Source organism: Bacillus rossius, assembly GCF_032445375.1.
Source record: "Bacillus rossius redtenbacheri isolate Brsri chromosome 9 unlocalized genomic scaffold, Brsri_v3 Brsri_v3_scf9_1, whole genome shotgun sequence".
Classification (NCBI taxonomy): domain Eukaryota; kingdom Metazoa; phylum Arthropoda; class Insecta; order Phasmatodea; family Bacillidae; genus Bacillus; species Bacillus rossius.
Window position 1 is genome coordinate 13,468,198 of NW_026962012.1, and position 13,141 is coordinate 13,481,338.

Here is a 13,141-nt window from a genome sequence, read left to right on the forward strand (position 1 = left end):
TACTCAAAGCTTGGAACAGCAGCCGTCTGGCACGTCATATTTTAATCTTCTGCCAAACGTCAAAACCCAGCGAGTCGTCTGTGGTCGTGATCGCTATCTCTTCATTCTCGTGTGACAGAGGTCATGCGTTGGAACCCTACCCCCACCATGACTCATTTTTATAGATGGACGAGTATGCAACTTTTTGTGTCTAGTCGAGCTGAGTTCAGTAATAATACCTTAGATTTGAGTCGAGTCCACACTTAATAATTTTTTTAGTTTAGTCGAGTCCTTAAAAATTCTAGCCCAGCTCAAGTAATTGCAGAAAAATTAGAGGATAATTTTATGTTCTCTGTGTTTTTGGGTTAGCTACATTAAAAGTATTACAACATTGTTTGATTGGTTAGCTACATAAAAATCATGTAAAATATGAATTCATGAGTTTAAAATAGCTGCCTTATAAATACATATGTCAAAGTATTCTTAATGTGGCTATCCCAACCTAAGAGTTTGTTCTCATAATTTCATACTATTTTTTGTGTACCTTACCTAACCAAACCACTCAAACTGTGAACATTTGCCAACCTAAAAGGACCTGCATATTCAAAAGGTGCAAAAGCAGAGCCACATGATTTACAGGGATTTTTATGTAGTGATAAAATATGCAGTGAAATAGTACACTGGACAATTGTCAAGTAGGGTGAGTACGGATCCAGGTATGCTAATTGTGTCCCATATACGAATATGATAATGAAGCACCTTCTGTGCAGAAAGACCTTAAATTGGCAATGGGAAAATTGATTGGCGTGGATGACAGTACATAAACTACAGCTCCTCTTACACAGCACAGACGATGCACCTCTGTCCTACAGGAAAAGACAGGAAGACAACACACGAATGTAATCAATGCAATAGACCAGTTTTCCTCCAGTGTTCCGTACCATTGTACAACAACTGTATCAAATATTGCCAACAGAATGCCATTTCAGAAATGTTATGCGATTGTTTGTAACAAAACCTATGATATTTTCCTTTAACTAAATTGATTTTCAATTTTCTAATTGCAGCTATATTTGAAATATCATTACTGTAATTTTTTTTATTAAATAAATGTTCTAATTACGTGAAATTTTGTAATGAAACAAAACACTAAGACTTTATTACTATATTATGCATATATTGTAGGCTATTAGCAATATCAACATAAACAATAAATAACTAATGCACATATTTCAATGCTCAAAGAACTACAAAACTTTAACAAATTCTATTATATAAAAATTATTGGTTTTATGGGTCCCTCAGACCTAGGGTCAGCAACGATGCAAAAAAATAAATAAGCCACTGTTTAACTGTTAAAACTGCTCACTGTACATTCTTTTTAAACCCACCCTGTTGGAAGTTTCTTTATACATACTGCAATAGCTTTACATACTCGCTTTGCATTGTTAATTAAAATCATTTTTATTTGCAGATTCTATTTTCATTATCATGAAAAAATAATTATTTTTTCCTTTCAAAATTAGAATATTTCAACAAAATTGTAACTATAGTTATTGTAGCTTACTTAACCTAACCAACCTTTCACATAATATTATTTGTATAATTTTCCCAAAGTTGTTATATGATGTGGAGGAAAGAATTAGTGGAATTCTATCATTCTTACTATTCAAATTCAATATTTGTACTCACAAATAATTTGGTATTGGTATTCCTAATCGATTATAACTAAAAAAAACTTATATTCACACAGACTTAATAATGAATACATTAATAAAGAATATCAGCCGATAGTAAATGACACAGGGCTGACATATCATTTAAAATTTGTTATATCTTTGTTCAGTCTTATAAACAGATAGTACAGAGAGAATTCCGTGAAAAGTATTAGGCGGAAAAATTATCACAGCACCGTAAAACAGTTGGCTGACAAAAATTAAACGTTTGAAACAAGAACAGAAAATGCAAACAACAATCTTGGCAAAACAACAACAAACATAATCTGGGCAACATAAGGACGACACAGTGAAGCACAGGCGAACCCAGCGATGAAACTAAACTATTCTGGACAAAAAAAACCTTGTTTTTCCAGTGCCATTCAGTATGTTTGTGCCTGAGGACAGGAACCGATGCCAATTCACTAAACATCCCGACTGTCTTAGGAAGTCTACTATGTTCCTCTGTGTTTTCGTCATGTTAGGAATATACGTATTTGTTTAGTTTCATCTCTGGGTTCATCTGTTCTCCGCTGTCCAGATTATCTGTTTTGTATCATCCGTGGGTTCGTATGTTTGTCGCTGTTTTGTTCTAGATTTTTTGTGTCTGTATTTTCTGTTATTGTTAAATCTGTCTCTTTGTTGTCAGCGCAAATTCTTCGTTGCCCTGGACGTGGCAAAGTCGACAACTCGCGAACTGACAGCCGTGGCACCCCACAGCTCCCCCCTGTCCCCATTATTTTATAATATCTTCACAGCTGACGTCCTGCCAGTAGCGGATCCAGAGGGGGGGCTAAGGGGCTCAAGCCCCCTCCAAAAGCATCTGGGAGCACTATTGTTTTAGTGTTTGCCTTGATAAAGCTTAGCCTCAGATGGGTCAAGCCCCTCCCAAACCAAAATCCTGGATCCGCCACTGCATCCTGCATGAACACGCCCATGTGCCACTGTATGCGGACGACACAGCTGTTATAAAACACTCAGGTAATTAAAAATATGCCGTGACTTGCGTTCAGAGGCAGTTAACAGCCCATGAACAATACTACACTAGTTGGAAAATTAAAATAAATGCAAATAAATCTTCCACTTAATGATTATCAAAAAACAGAGGCAAAGCTGACAGAGAACTACAAATTTTTCATCAAGCCATTCCAAATGCTTCTGAGGACAAATACCTGGGCCTCACACTTGACCGATCCTTGATCTGAAAAAAACAAAAAGCACATCAAATTCATCATCTGGAAACCTAAGAAACCTCTATCCAATGGTTAAAGCACCCAACCTACCAAGAAGCAAATGCTATAACTTAACACGCAAATCATTCGCCCACTCCTGTATGTATGGCTCTGAAGAGTGGGGTCAACAGCCATGGTCTCCACTGCGATTGGCGCCTATGCTGGTTTTTGCTGAGTCGGGGTAGCGGGGGCAGGTCGTTGGGGCCTGCCGTTGCCATTTTTGAGCCAGTCCAATTTTTCTTGGGCTGTTCCGGTTGCTTCTGCCTTGGCCTGTGCCAGGGATTGTGTGCGAGCACCGGGTAGTCCAGCTCATTGTAGCTGGGCTCATGGTGCTGCTACAGGGGCGCGAACCTTTTGTCACGTAAAAATATCTAAAAATTTCATGTTAAACATGCAAAAACCTCCACAAAACAACACCTCTCTTGATAAACAAATCACAGTGCTGATACAAAATAGTGCGAAGCACGCAGGTGCATGATCGGCTCCCAGGGCTTCTCTGCCTGTTGTGTTAGGGCTGACCCTCATGTCTAATGGGCATGGCTCGCCTGGCAGGCTTCACCTCCAGTGCCGGCTGTGTTTCTGAAAGGCATGAGATTTTGAATTGCACGCTGCATACCACACAGTTGCAGGGTTCTATCCAGCGTAGAATAACTTAATTATTCTTTTTCACACTTCCTAATTTAAATTGGGCTGGCTGGCTGCCCGGCGGGAAATGGCAAAACGTCGCCCCCGAGACAACCAGTACCACCCAAACTTAACGCGGACAGCAATGTCTAAGCCCCCAACTCCCCGCATGGTAGACTCTTTTCTACTCTCTCCAACTCTTTTGCAAGAACCAATCTTCTTAATATTAATGCATGAAATTTTGCATCCTGGATGTAAGTGCTCAGGGTTTTCCCTGTGTGAATGCTGGTTTTACCTAGGCCCAACTTATCTAGTTTTAGTGAGGGAAGTTAGTCATGGCTAGTCAATCCCCTTCCTAGCACATGATGCATGCTACCTCTCCTGCATGGCTTAACCCTGTATGATTAGAGTGTATAGGCTTCGGTCTGAGACACCCTTAGTGTCCTCCCTAACCCTGACCTCTCAAACACACTTAGTTTTTAGTTAGGTTAGGAAAAAAATAGTTGGCCAACTCTGCTGCTGGAACTGGCGGAGCTGCGGAATGCTGCGCGCGCAACGGAACTGAACAGCGTCGGAACTCGGAAGGAAGACTCGGCCTTCGGCAGTTGTAGCCCCGAACGGCGCACCATTAACAGACTCGGAGATTTTGGGCAGCGAGCATATGGGTCCCTCCCCCGCCCTGGCTTGAAAGGTCATCGGCTGTTGACTGGAAGAATGAAGATGAAGATGGAGCATTGCCAGGCTGCCTGGCATCCCGTGCGCCGCAGTTCGAGCCGGTTTACTGGCTCTGCCCACCATCGAGAGCACTTGTGCCATGGCTCAGTGGCTAGGGGAAGGGAATATTCACAGCAGCCCATTTATTTTTTACAGGTGGCTGCCTGGCCAGCTGGGCTGGGCTGGGCTGATGAGTGAAGTCACCCGCCCCTGGGGTGCATGCGCCTGGTAAATACAACCCAGGTGTGCCAAACAATAATAATGCGAACCGCAAGGTCCAAGCACCGAACCCCTGCATGGTCGATTCTTTTGTCCCGCCCAACTCTTCTTACCTGGACATTTTTCCCTCTTGTTCAGTAGTTTTCTTGCTTGCTTTAATGTATGTTTATTTGATCCCCGCATGACCCGGCCCAGGGTTTTTCCTGTGTCTATGCAGGTTTTACCTGGGCCACATTAGTTAGCTTTTAAGCTAGACTTACAATGGGTCGTCAGCCATGGCGCCAATCGCAGCCATGGCTGGCCAGTAAACCCCAATTAGCACAAGAAGCACGCGCCCTTGTACAACCCGCATGGTAGAGTGTATATGTTCGGCCTGAGACACACTTAGGTCCTCCCCTAACCTGGACCCCACTCCCACACACTTAGATTAACTTAGGCCAGGAAAAAAAATAATAATCGCCAGCTCAGTCGCCCAGTAGCTCCGGGCGTAGTCTGTCTCGCCCCACACCACACACGTTTCGCTCACTGCCAAGGCAGGGTCATGTAGGAGTCCCAGCTTCCACTTGGATTGTAGGTCGAGAGGCATGCATGACTGTCAGGTCAGTGCCAAGGGGCATGTAGGGGCTGACCACCACATTACAACTTCTTCTGTTGCAGGTGTTACAAGGACAACAGTCCTATGGGCTCTCTATGCAACAACTGATTAAGCCCTACTTTGACTGAAAGGTTTGGTCCCAAGGGTGATCAGTGGTGTACTGACCCAATGAATTTTATTTCCGTTCACCAACACGACCACACGTTAGTATGCCTGTGCGAGTGTCGGCCTGAATTTCCTTAACGTGATCATGTGGGCTAGCTACCCACTCGTGCCATGCGTTCCGAGGTATTTGTAGGAGCGTCTTGCACAGCTCTACACTACACGCCACACCCGAGTTTACTAGGTCACTTGAAATTTCAGCACACTTACAAGCCACTAATGCTCACCAACATTACACTACATCACACCAGTTAGCCGATCTAGCTGGTGGGGAGCTTCCCTCCCCAGCCTACGACAGGCACACGTAAATTCCCTTAACATTAAGGCCGGTCCACACGCAACGTTTTCAGCAACGATTTACCTGCGCAGGTCACATCGTTGTAGACAAGATGTAACGTGTAGACAGGAAAACTGCGCAGTTTTGTGAACTGCGCGGAGACGGAACACGGAGATGGAAAACTGTGGCCAAGAGCATTTATGTCCGTGCAGTTTAGTCGACCTGCATAGACTTGTCGTAGCATGTGGACACTTCCTCCGTCTTCTCCGTGCACGGGGCTCAGTTCTCCCTCGGTATTTGTGCCGGAACAGTGTAATCTGTTCAACGATGACCGATTTGCGACAGTGTTCACGTGAATTTCTAACAGAGCTCATTGGTCTGCACAAGTCCTTTCCGTGTTTGTGGCAGGTCAAATAAAAATAATATAGCGATAAGGACAAAAAATAGTCAAGCGTATGAAGCACTTGTGCAAAAATACAAAGAGGTTGACATTGCGGCTAACAGAGATAAAATCACAAAAAAATTAATTCTTTGAGGTCGGTATACCGGAAAGAATTGGCCAAAGTAAGGAATTCTCGCAACTGATAGGATAAAACTTGGCTGCAAACTGTGTTGTGTGGACACGGCTAAACTGCAAACTTTTGTTTGCACAGTTTTGCCTGCGCAATCAAAACTGTACAAAATGTTGCGTGTGGACCGGCCTTTACACAACCTACCAACGCACACACAGGCCCGTGTGCCAAACCTATCCCACAAGACACGCGCCCTGCCCGTTGATCCAAGTGATTCTAACAAAAGTGCGGGGTGCATCTTGATTTGCTATGCACCGAGCGAGTCATAGACACCTCTGTTTCTGGCCTCGCACAGTCGCACACACTAAATGCCTCCGATAGCAGTATAATGGATCGGCGAATAACCTCAGCAGGTAACTCTATCCTGATAATGGCGACTGCATGTCGATCGAAACGTCGTCGATATGTTCGCCCTTGGACGCGGCTACAAACCAGAAGCCAAGTTATTTTATCAACGGATTCTTTCTTTAAAATTTCCAGTTGATTTTCTTTTATTTCCTTTTGAATTTTGTTAGTGCTCATTTACTCAAATAGAAAATTATGTTGGAGTCAAATTCTTTGTCTAGTCAGTTTCGTAGTTATTAATTGCTTTACTTAAACATTAACTTTTTAAATATTTTTATGCAAAAATTTTATATAATATTTATTTATTAGTAATAGGTAGGCAAAAATAACATTAACATTTTACAATTAATAGTACTAACACTTAACAAAATTGGCACCTAATGGTGTATGAGAGGAACAGGGTCACTCATGTCTTAATATGAAACAAACGAATTTCGGACAATTCCTTCATTTTATTAGAATGAACTGCTTCACAACATAGCATTTGCTAGAGAATTTTTTGAGACTAGAGATTTTTTTTTCGATTGAAGCATTTCATTAATAATTGTTTAAGAAATTGTTTATCCACCGGCTATGGAGAAAATACTGAAACCAAGATGCAAGACTTCAAAGGGTTCAAGACAAACTTTGATTCACTTCACTCATCTAGCGCGTGTATTTATTTATTTATAAGCCTCCATTGAAGACATGTAATTAGATCTGAGCTTTATAAATCTACCACAGTATTGCCAATAAGTTTGTCTATTATAGGTTATCAATGTTATCATATATATATATATATATATATATATATATATATATATATATATATATATATATATATATATATATATATATATATATATATATATATATATATATATATATATATATAGTGACGTCGTATGGTACCGCCTGTGACAGTGAAGCCCGGTCTCCACCCCGCCAGTAAATGGGTCCCGCTACGAGACAGCACCCCTAGCCTAGCCTATGCAGGCTGACGCTGCCCCCTCTCCCCCCCTCCTTCCTAGGCCGGCTGCGGTCAGTGGCAGTTGACAACGGGTCATCAACTAGGACGGACGTGCCGTTCCCTGCGTTTCCCATCCGTTCAAGTCACAACCGTCAGGTAATTACGTGCGTGTGTTTGTGTTCAGCCACCATACCCTAACCAATAGCCTAGGAGCTTAGTACTGCACGCTGGGGCCGACGACCCACCACACCAATGACTAGCCTGGCGCCCTCCCGGAGAACTAACACCTCAACAGAGACACCAGCAACTACTAGGCTCACCCCGGGTAGCGAGTTCAAGACCCCGGGTGATTGCAAACAAAATAATATATATACACACACACACCTCTATATATGCACCTTATTTACTTTGGCATTGCCGTAAATAGAATCACTCAGTAATTAATTAATTTTTACTTGCTGAAAATAATCTACAGTAAAATTTCATTCTCTACACTGTCACAAATACAGATATTATTCTCTCAGAGGTAGACTGTAGGCAGCTGGGGCCTATAATAACTGCTGGGGAATGTTCTTAATGCCATAGGAGATGAATGGAACATAGGATTTTGGAAGTGATAGGCTGTTTGTTCAACCATGGTGATGGTGAGGAGACAAGTAAAAAAAAAGTGGTGCCACCCTATATCTTTCTATTCAAATTTACCTTTCTTCAAATTTTTGAAAACTCATCCCAAAAAGTGTTTTATGGCAATAACAAAGTTTTTCTGAAGTGGTGCCTAAAGGTCACGCCATATAATACGGAGAAACCATCTATATTGTGACCCCTCAAATGGTAAATTTTGTCTTAATATTATGTACATATTGAATGCCGGAAATTTTTAAATTCTTTATTTCTACATCACTGTTAACCAATTTCATTTGAATTGCTGTCTTTCATAAACCCTAATTACATGTTATATGTATAAATAGGATTGTTACTTTGGTATCTCAAATAAAACGTTTATCTCAAAAAACAACTTGCGAACAATGATATAAACTAAGAAGCGGCGCTATCTAGGTGATAAGTCTACATAAGGCCATACACGTATACAGAGAGTGAGCATTATCGGGCAGTTAACATGAGAACATACATAATTTTTGCAGTGAGCATCGTTGGCCAGTCCATGTAAGTTATGTTGAGTTACACATTACGATCTATGGTTTAAAGGTGCATATTTAAAAAATGTAAAAAAAAAAAAGCATATTCACTGTTGAGATTTAAAGGTTCTTATTACATATAAAGCCAATGATCTTTTACTTTTCAATTATGAATGCTACTCAATTTACAAAGAACATATATACTGATTATGAATTTAAATTATATTAACAAACGAATAATATTTAACTTCATTAATTATTAGTTTATTTATTAGTCAGGTTTACAGATAAGTTACATTACTTCGTAATACATAGACAATGCAACAAAAAGTTTTATTGTCAAGAAAAAATTATTATTACAAATGTTTTAAACAAAATAAGGGATAATCTACCATGATGTTTGGGATTTTGGTATTTCAACTTAAACATAACATTCTTTGTGAATTATTATTTTATAATTGTGTAGCATGTCTGCTACAGCTCTGGCCTGGATGAGATTTATGTTGGCAGAAAAGGTAGATTTTTTATATTTTTTTTTTTTGGCCTCCCTGGCAATAGAAGTTATTTTGATTTACGTTTGTTATATTTGGTTTAATGTAATAAAATATATGAAACTGTAATTTTTATTTAGTCTTCTTAATTTGTTAATTTTAATGGACTTTAGTTATTATATTGGTCTGGAAGGTTCGAGAACATCATCGATTGTATCGCTCCGCGGCGAACGCACGTGGCGGAAGAGCTGTGTGTCTGACGTCAGCGGATATATGGAGTGGGTGTGACGTCAGAGGACGAGTGATCGGGGAGTCGGCCCGTGGGTCTAGCCGGCGGCGGACGTGTCGAAATAAAGCGGGTTGGCCGTGGTGATGATTCCACTACGAAGCGATTATGAACGGCTTGCCCTTTTGAAAAAGGTTGGGGAAGCCGTATACGTAGGACGCGAGTGAGCGGTGAAGAGGTTGGTGAATATCGCGAGCATGTTTTAAGGAGGAAATACGTGCGTCGACAACACCTCCGAACCAGCATGACGGGAACTCGTCGCAGCAGAAAATCGCAACTACGGCAACGTCTAATGGTGATGGTTTGCCATCATTTTACACTCGTGAGTAACTGAGTGTACCTGGTGACCGGACTTCTCGACGTGGAACGCAAGTAAGTGCCAGCCATGCCACCGCCCCATTGACCCTTTTTAGTCGCAGCAAGAAATGATAAAGCTGGGATTTTGCAAATTTAAATAACTTACTACGCAACCTGATTGTTCAGCAGTTGGTTACCTTCCGCGTGCAAAAATAACTATACTCGACAGACGTTAAAGTGAAAAGACCGTCAGCGTTAGACTATGACTTAAACTGTGAAAGGCCTTTTTTGTTTTAAGCCAAAATTTTGGAACTAGATAAAAATTTTTAAGATATTTAGTGAGATGTTAATATGTGTTAATATGTTGTTACATTACGCTTATCAGATGTAAAAGTTTATCCTTTAATATTTATAGTTGTACTATGCCTGGCGCGTCAGAGGTTGTTTTTAATATGTTTTATATATATATATATATTTATAGTTAATATTTTTTTTGGGGTAATTATATTAATTCTTCGGAGCTCCGAAATATAAGATCAGAGTATACCGTTGGTAGTAATTGATGAAGTATTTTGTGTATAGTTTTTTTTATATGATACATTTTGTATTGGGAGTGGTTCGCGGCGATTTGTGAGAAATCCGTTTATGATATATTTATCTAACTATTAAATGGTGCCATATAAATTTCTCATTTTTTTTATAACTTGCTGTCCCCTCTCACTGTTCAAAATCTTACTAGTAGTGTTGTTGTGTCTGCTATCGGTTTGGATTCAAATATTTGTTTTTGGGGTTTTCCTGCGCTCGCGGTACAAGTCATTAGAGTCTTTTGACGGTGTGGCGAGGCGCGGGAGTTGTACGTGTTGGCTAGGGTCAGGGCCAAAACGTTACAAAGTGCGCCACTCTGCTATATGCAGTGGCTGGAGGGCAGCAGGCGTAATGTTATTTCTTGTAGGGGTTATTGTGTTTGGAATAATAAGGGCTAGTATGGCAGTGAATGTGAGTTGGATTTTTAATTTGGAGCGCCCGGACTTGATAAACAACCTGGAAAAGGTGGGGATAACAGTGGAAGGGCAGGAGGACATAGAATTCCTCCAGGTGACGTTTATGGAATACGTTCTGCATGGAGCTGACGGAAATGTTTCAGGGGGAGAGGTTAATAAAAGTGATCATTACTTGAATCAGAAATTGTTTTTCGAGGCGATAAAAAATATTCCTTACTTAAAATATAAAAATCCGGAGGACTTAATCCAGTTTTGCAGCGAGGTGGAAAAATTGCGGGAAATTAAAGAATGGGCCGACGATAATATTATTTTGAAGAGTGTTGTAGTTAAATGTTCGGGAGTAGCTCGCGCCGTAGTTATTGACGGATTGGTTAATAACCTTAGTTGGTGTGAAGTAAGTGAGGGTTTATGGGATGCCCTGTGTCCGCGGCGCCGTAAGTTACAACTCATGCAGGACAGAGTGTTTAGGTTTCAAAGAGAGGGGGAGAGAATGGGTGATTATGTATATGATATTTTGTTACACTTGAAAGTATTTGGTTTGTGTTTACCGCAGCAGGCCATGGTGGATATAATTGTAGAAAATATGAATCCCGATGTGAGGAGAGAGGGTTCATTTGTGGAAAGACCGAGGGATCTGAATGGGCTGCGAAGGTGGTCGGTAGAAATAGAAAACGTGATGTATGCGCGGCAGGAGTACCAAAAAAATATACACGGGGTGAACAAAGTTGTCGAAGAGAGCGTAGTTGAGGAAATATTCACCCGCGGGAAAAGGAAAGGGAAATGTTATACGTGTGGGGAGAAAGGGCATTATAGAGTAGAGTGTACTCAAAAGGGCAAAGACAAGGTCTTGAGGGTTAAGAAAAAGGGTAATGATTGTTTTTATCGTCACGAAGGGGGACATTTTCAGCGGGGCGGTCAATCAATTTCTAAACAAGGATGTTTTTATTGTGGGAAGAAATCGCATGTGGTTCGTGTTTGTAGGAAAAAGGGGGGGCTAAATAAATTGCGTTTTGGGAATAAACATTTTTTAGCCGTGATACAGAACGAAAATAATTTACAGGTAGACCTTAAAATGTATGAGGAGAAGGTGGTGGCTCTTATTGATACTGGGGCTACCCGAAGTTTTGTAAGTGAGGAATTTGTGAATAAGCTATTAAAAAGGGATGGGAAATTAAAAAAAAAAATTAGCGGTCGCGAGTGGTATGGAATTTCAACTCGCAGACGGAAAAAATAAAATCTCTAAATTAAAGGCTTACTTACACATTAAAATTGGACCTTTTTCATGGGATCGCGAGTTTTGGGTGATACCTGATCTTATTAAGGAGGTAATTTTAGGAATGGATTTTTGGTGGACACTCGGGCGGTTATCGATTGTAATAAGAAGAAGTTGAGTTTCTCCTTTGAGCCAAAGGTTAGTGTGAGGTTAACCAAGAATAGGAGTAAGACAGAGGTAGTGTGTGGTGGAATGCAGGGGGCTGAGAGTAGGTTAGATCAAGAAGTGGTAGGTCGAATTCAAGAAATTATCGAGGAGTTTGGAGATGTGATCACTGATAAAGTAGGAAAGTGTGAAATAGATCCTTACTGTATTAAGCTAACGGATAACAAAGCAGTGAAGTGTGTACCATACCAGTGCCCCCCTCCGAAGATGCAAGCCTTTAGACAGATAATACAGGATTTAATGGAGAAAGGAATTATTTGTGCGTCAAAGTCTGTGTATGCGTCACCGGCCTTTTTGGTAAAGAAAAAAAAGGCAGGGGAATATCGTTTAGTGCTGGACTATCGCCTTTTGAATGAAAAAATTAGGCTAGATCCTTTCCCTTTACCTAAGATTGAGGTGTTATTCCAATATTTGGGCAAGGCCAAATATTTCACTATTTTGGATCTGAACGCGGCCTTTCACCAATGTGTGCTCGACCCTGAGAGCCAGCCGTATACTAGTTTTGTGACACCCTGGGGCCAATATGAGTGGAGAAGAGTACCTTTTGGTGTGAACTTTGGGGCGCAATGTTTATCCAGGATTTTAGGGAAAGTTTTACAAGAGTATCAATACAAGTTCTTACTTAGCTTTTTAGACGACATCTGTGTGTTTTCCGATTCCTTGGAAGAACATTTTCAGCATTTACGGAAAGTGCTGAAGAAACTACGAGAAGCTGGGTTTACGGTAAACCCGGAGAAGGTGTGTTGGGTAAAAAGGAAAATCAGTTTTTTAGGATTTATTGTGGGAGATGGATGCTTAGAGATGGATCCTGCGAAAATAGCTCCGATTGTTAATTATGGCCCACCTAAAAATCTGAAAGGGGTTATGCGCTTTTTGGGGATGCTGGGTTTTTTTAGCAGGTTCATACCCGATTATGCCACCTTGTGCGCCCCTTTAAATGAACTAAAAAAGAAGGGAGTAGCCTTTGTTTGGGGTGAAGCTCAGAATAAAGCTTTCCAGGAGTTAAAACGCGCCATTTCAAGCCCTCCGGTGTTGGCACTTCCAAATTTTGATAAAAAATTTATTGTGCAAGTGGATGCGTCTAGTTTAGCCCTAGGGGCGGTTTTATT

At 40.9% G+C, this 13,141-nt stretch overlaps 1 protein-coding gene across 1 annotated transcript in view; it reads left to right on the forward strand.

Annotated features, from left to right (window-relative positions):
- The first annotated feature begins 8,446 nt into the window (after positions 1-8,446).
- LOC134542589 (uncharacterized) overlaps positions 8,447-13,141 on the forward strand; it is a 53,761-nt gene continuing 49,066 nt past the window's right edge. Inside the window, exon 1 of the mRNA XM_063386964.1 lies at positions 8,447-8,547. Coding sequence (XP_063243034.1) covers positions 8,501-8,547 — 47 coding nt within the window. The 5' untranslated portion in view covers positions 8,447-8,500. The remainder of the gene's footprint in view (positions 8,548-13,141) is intronic.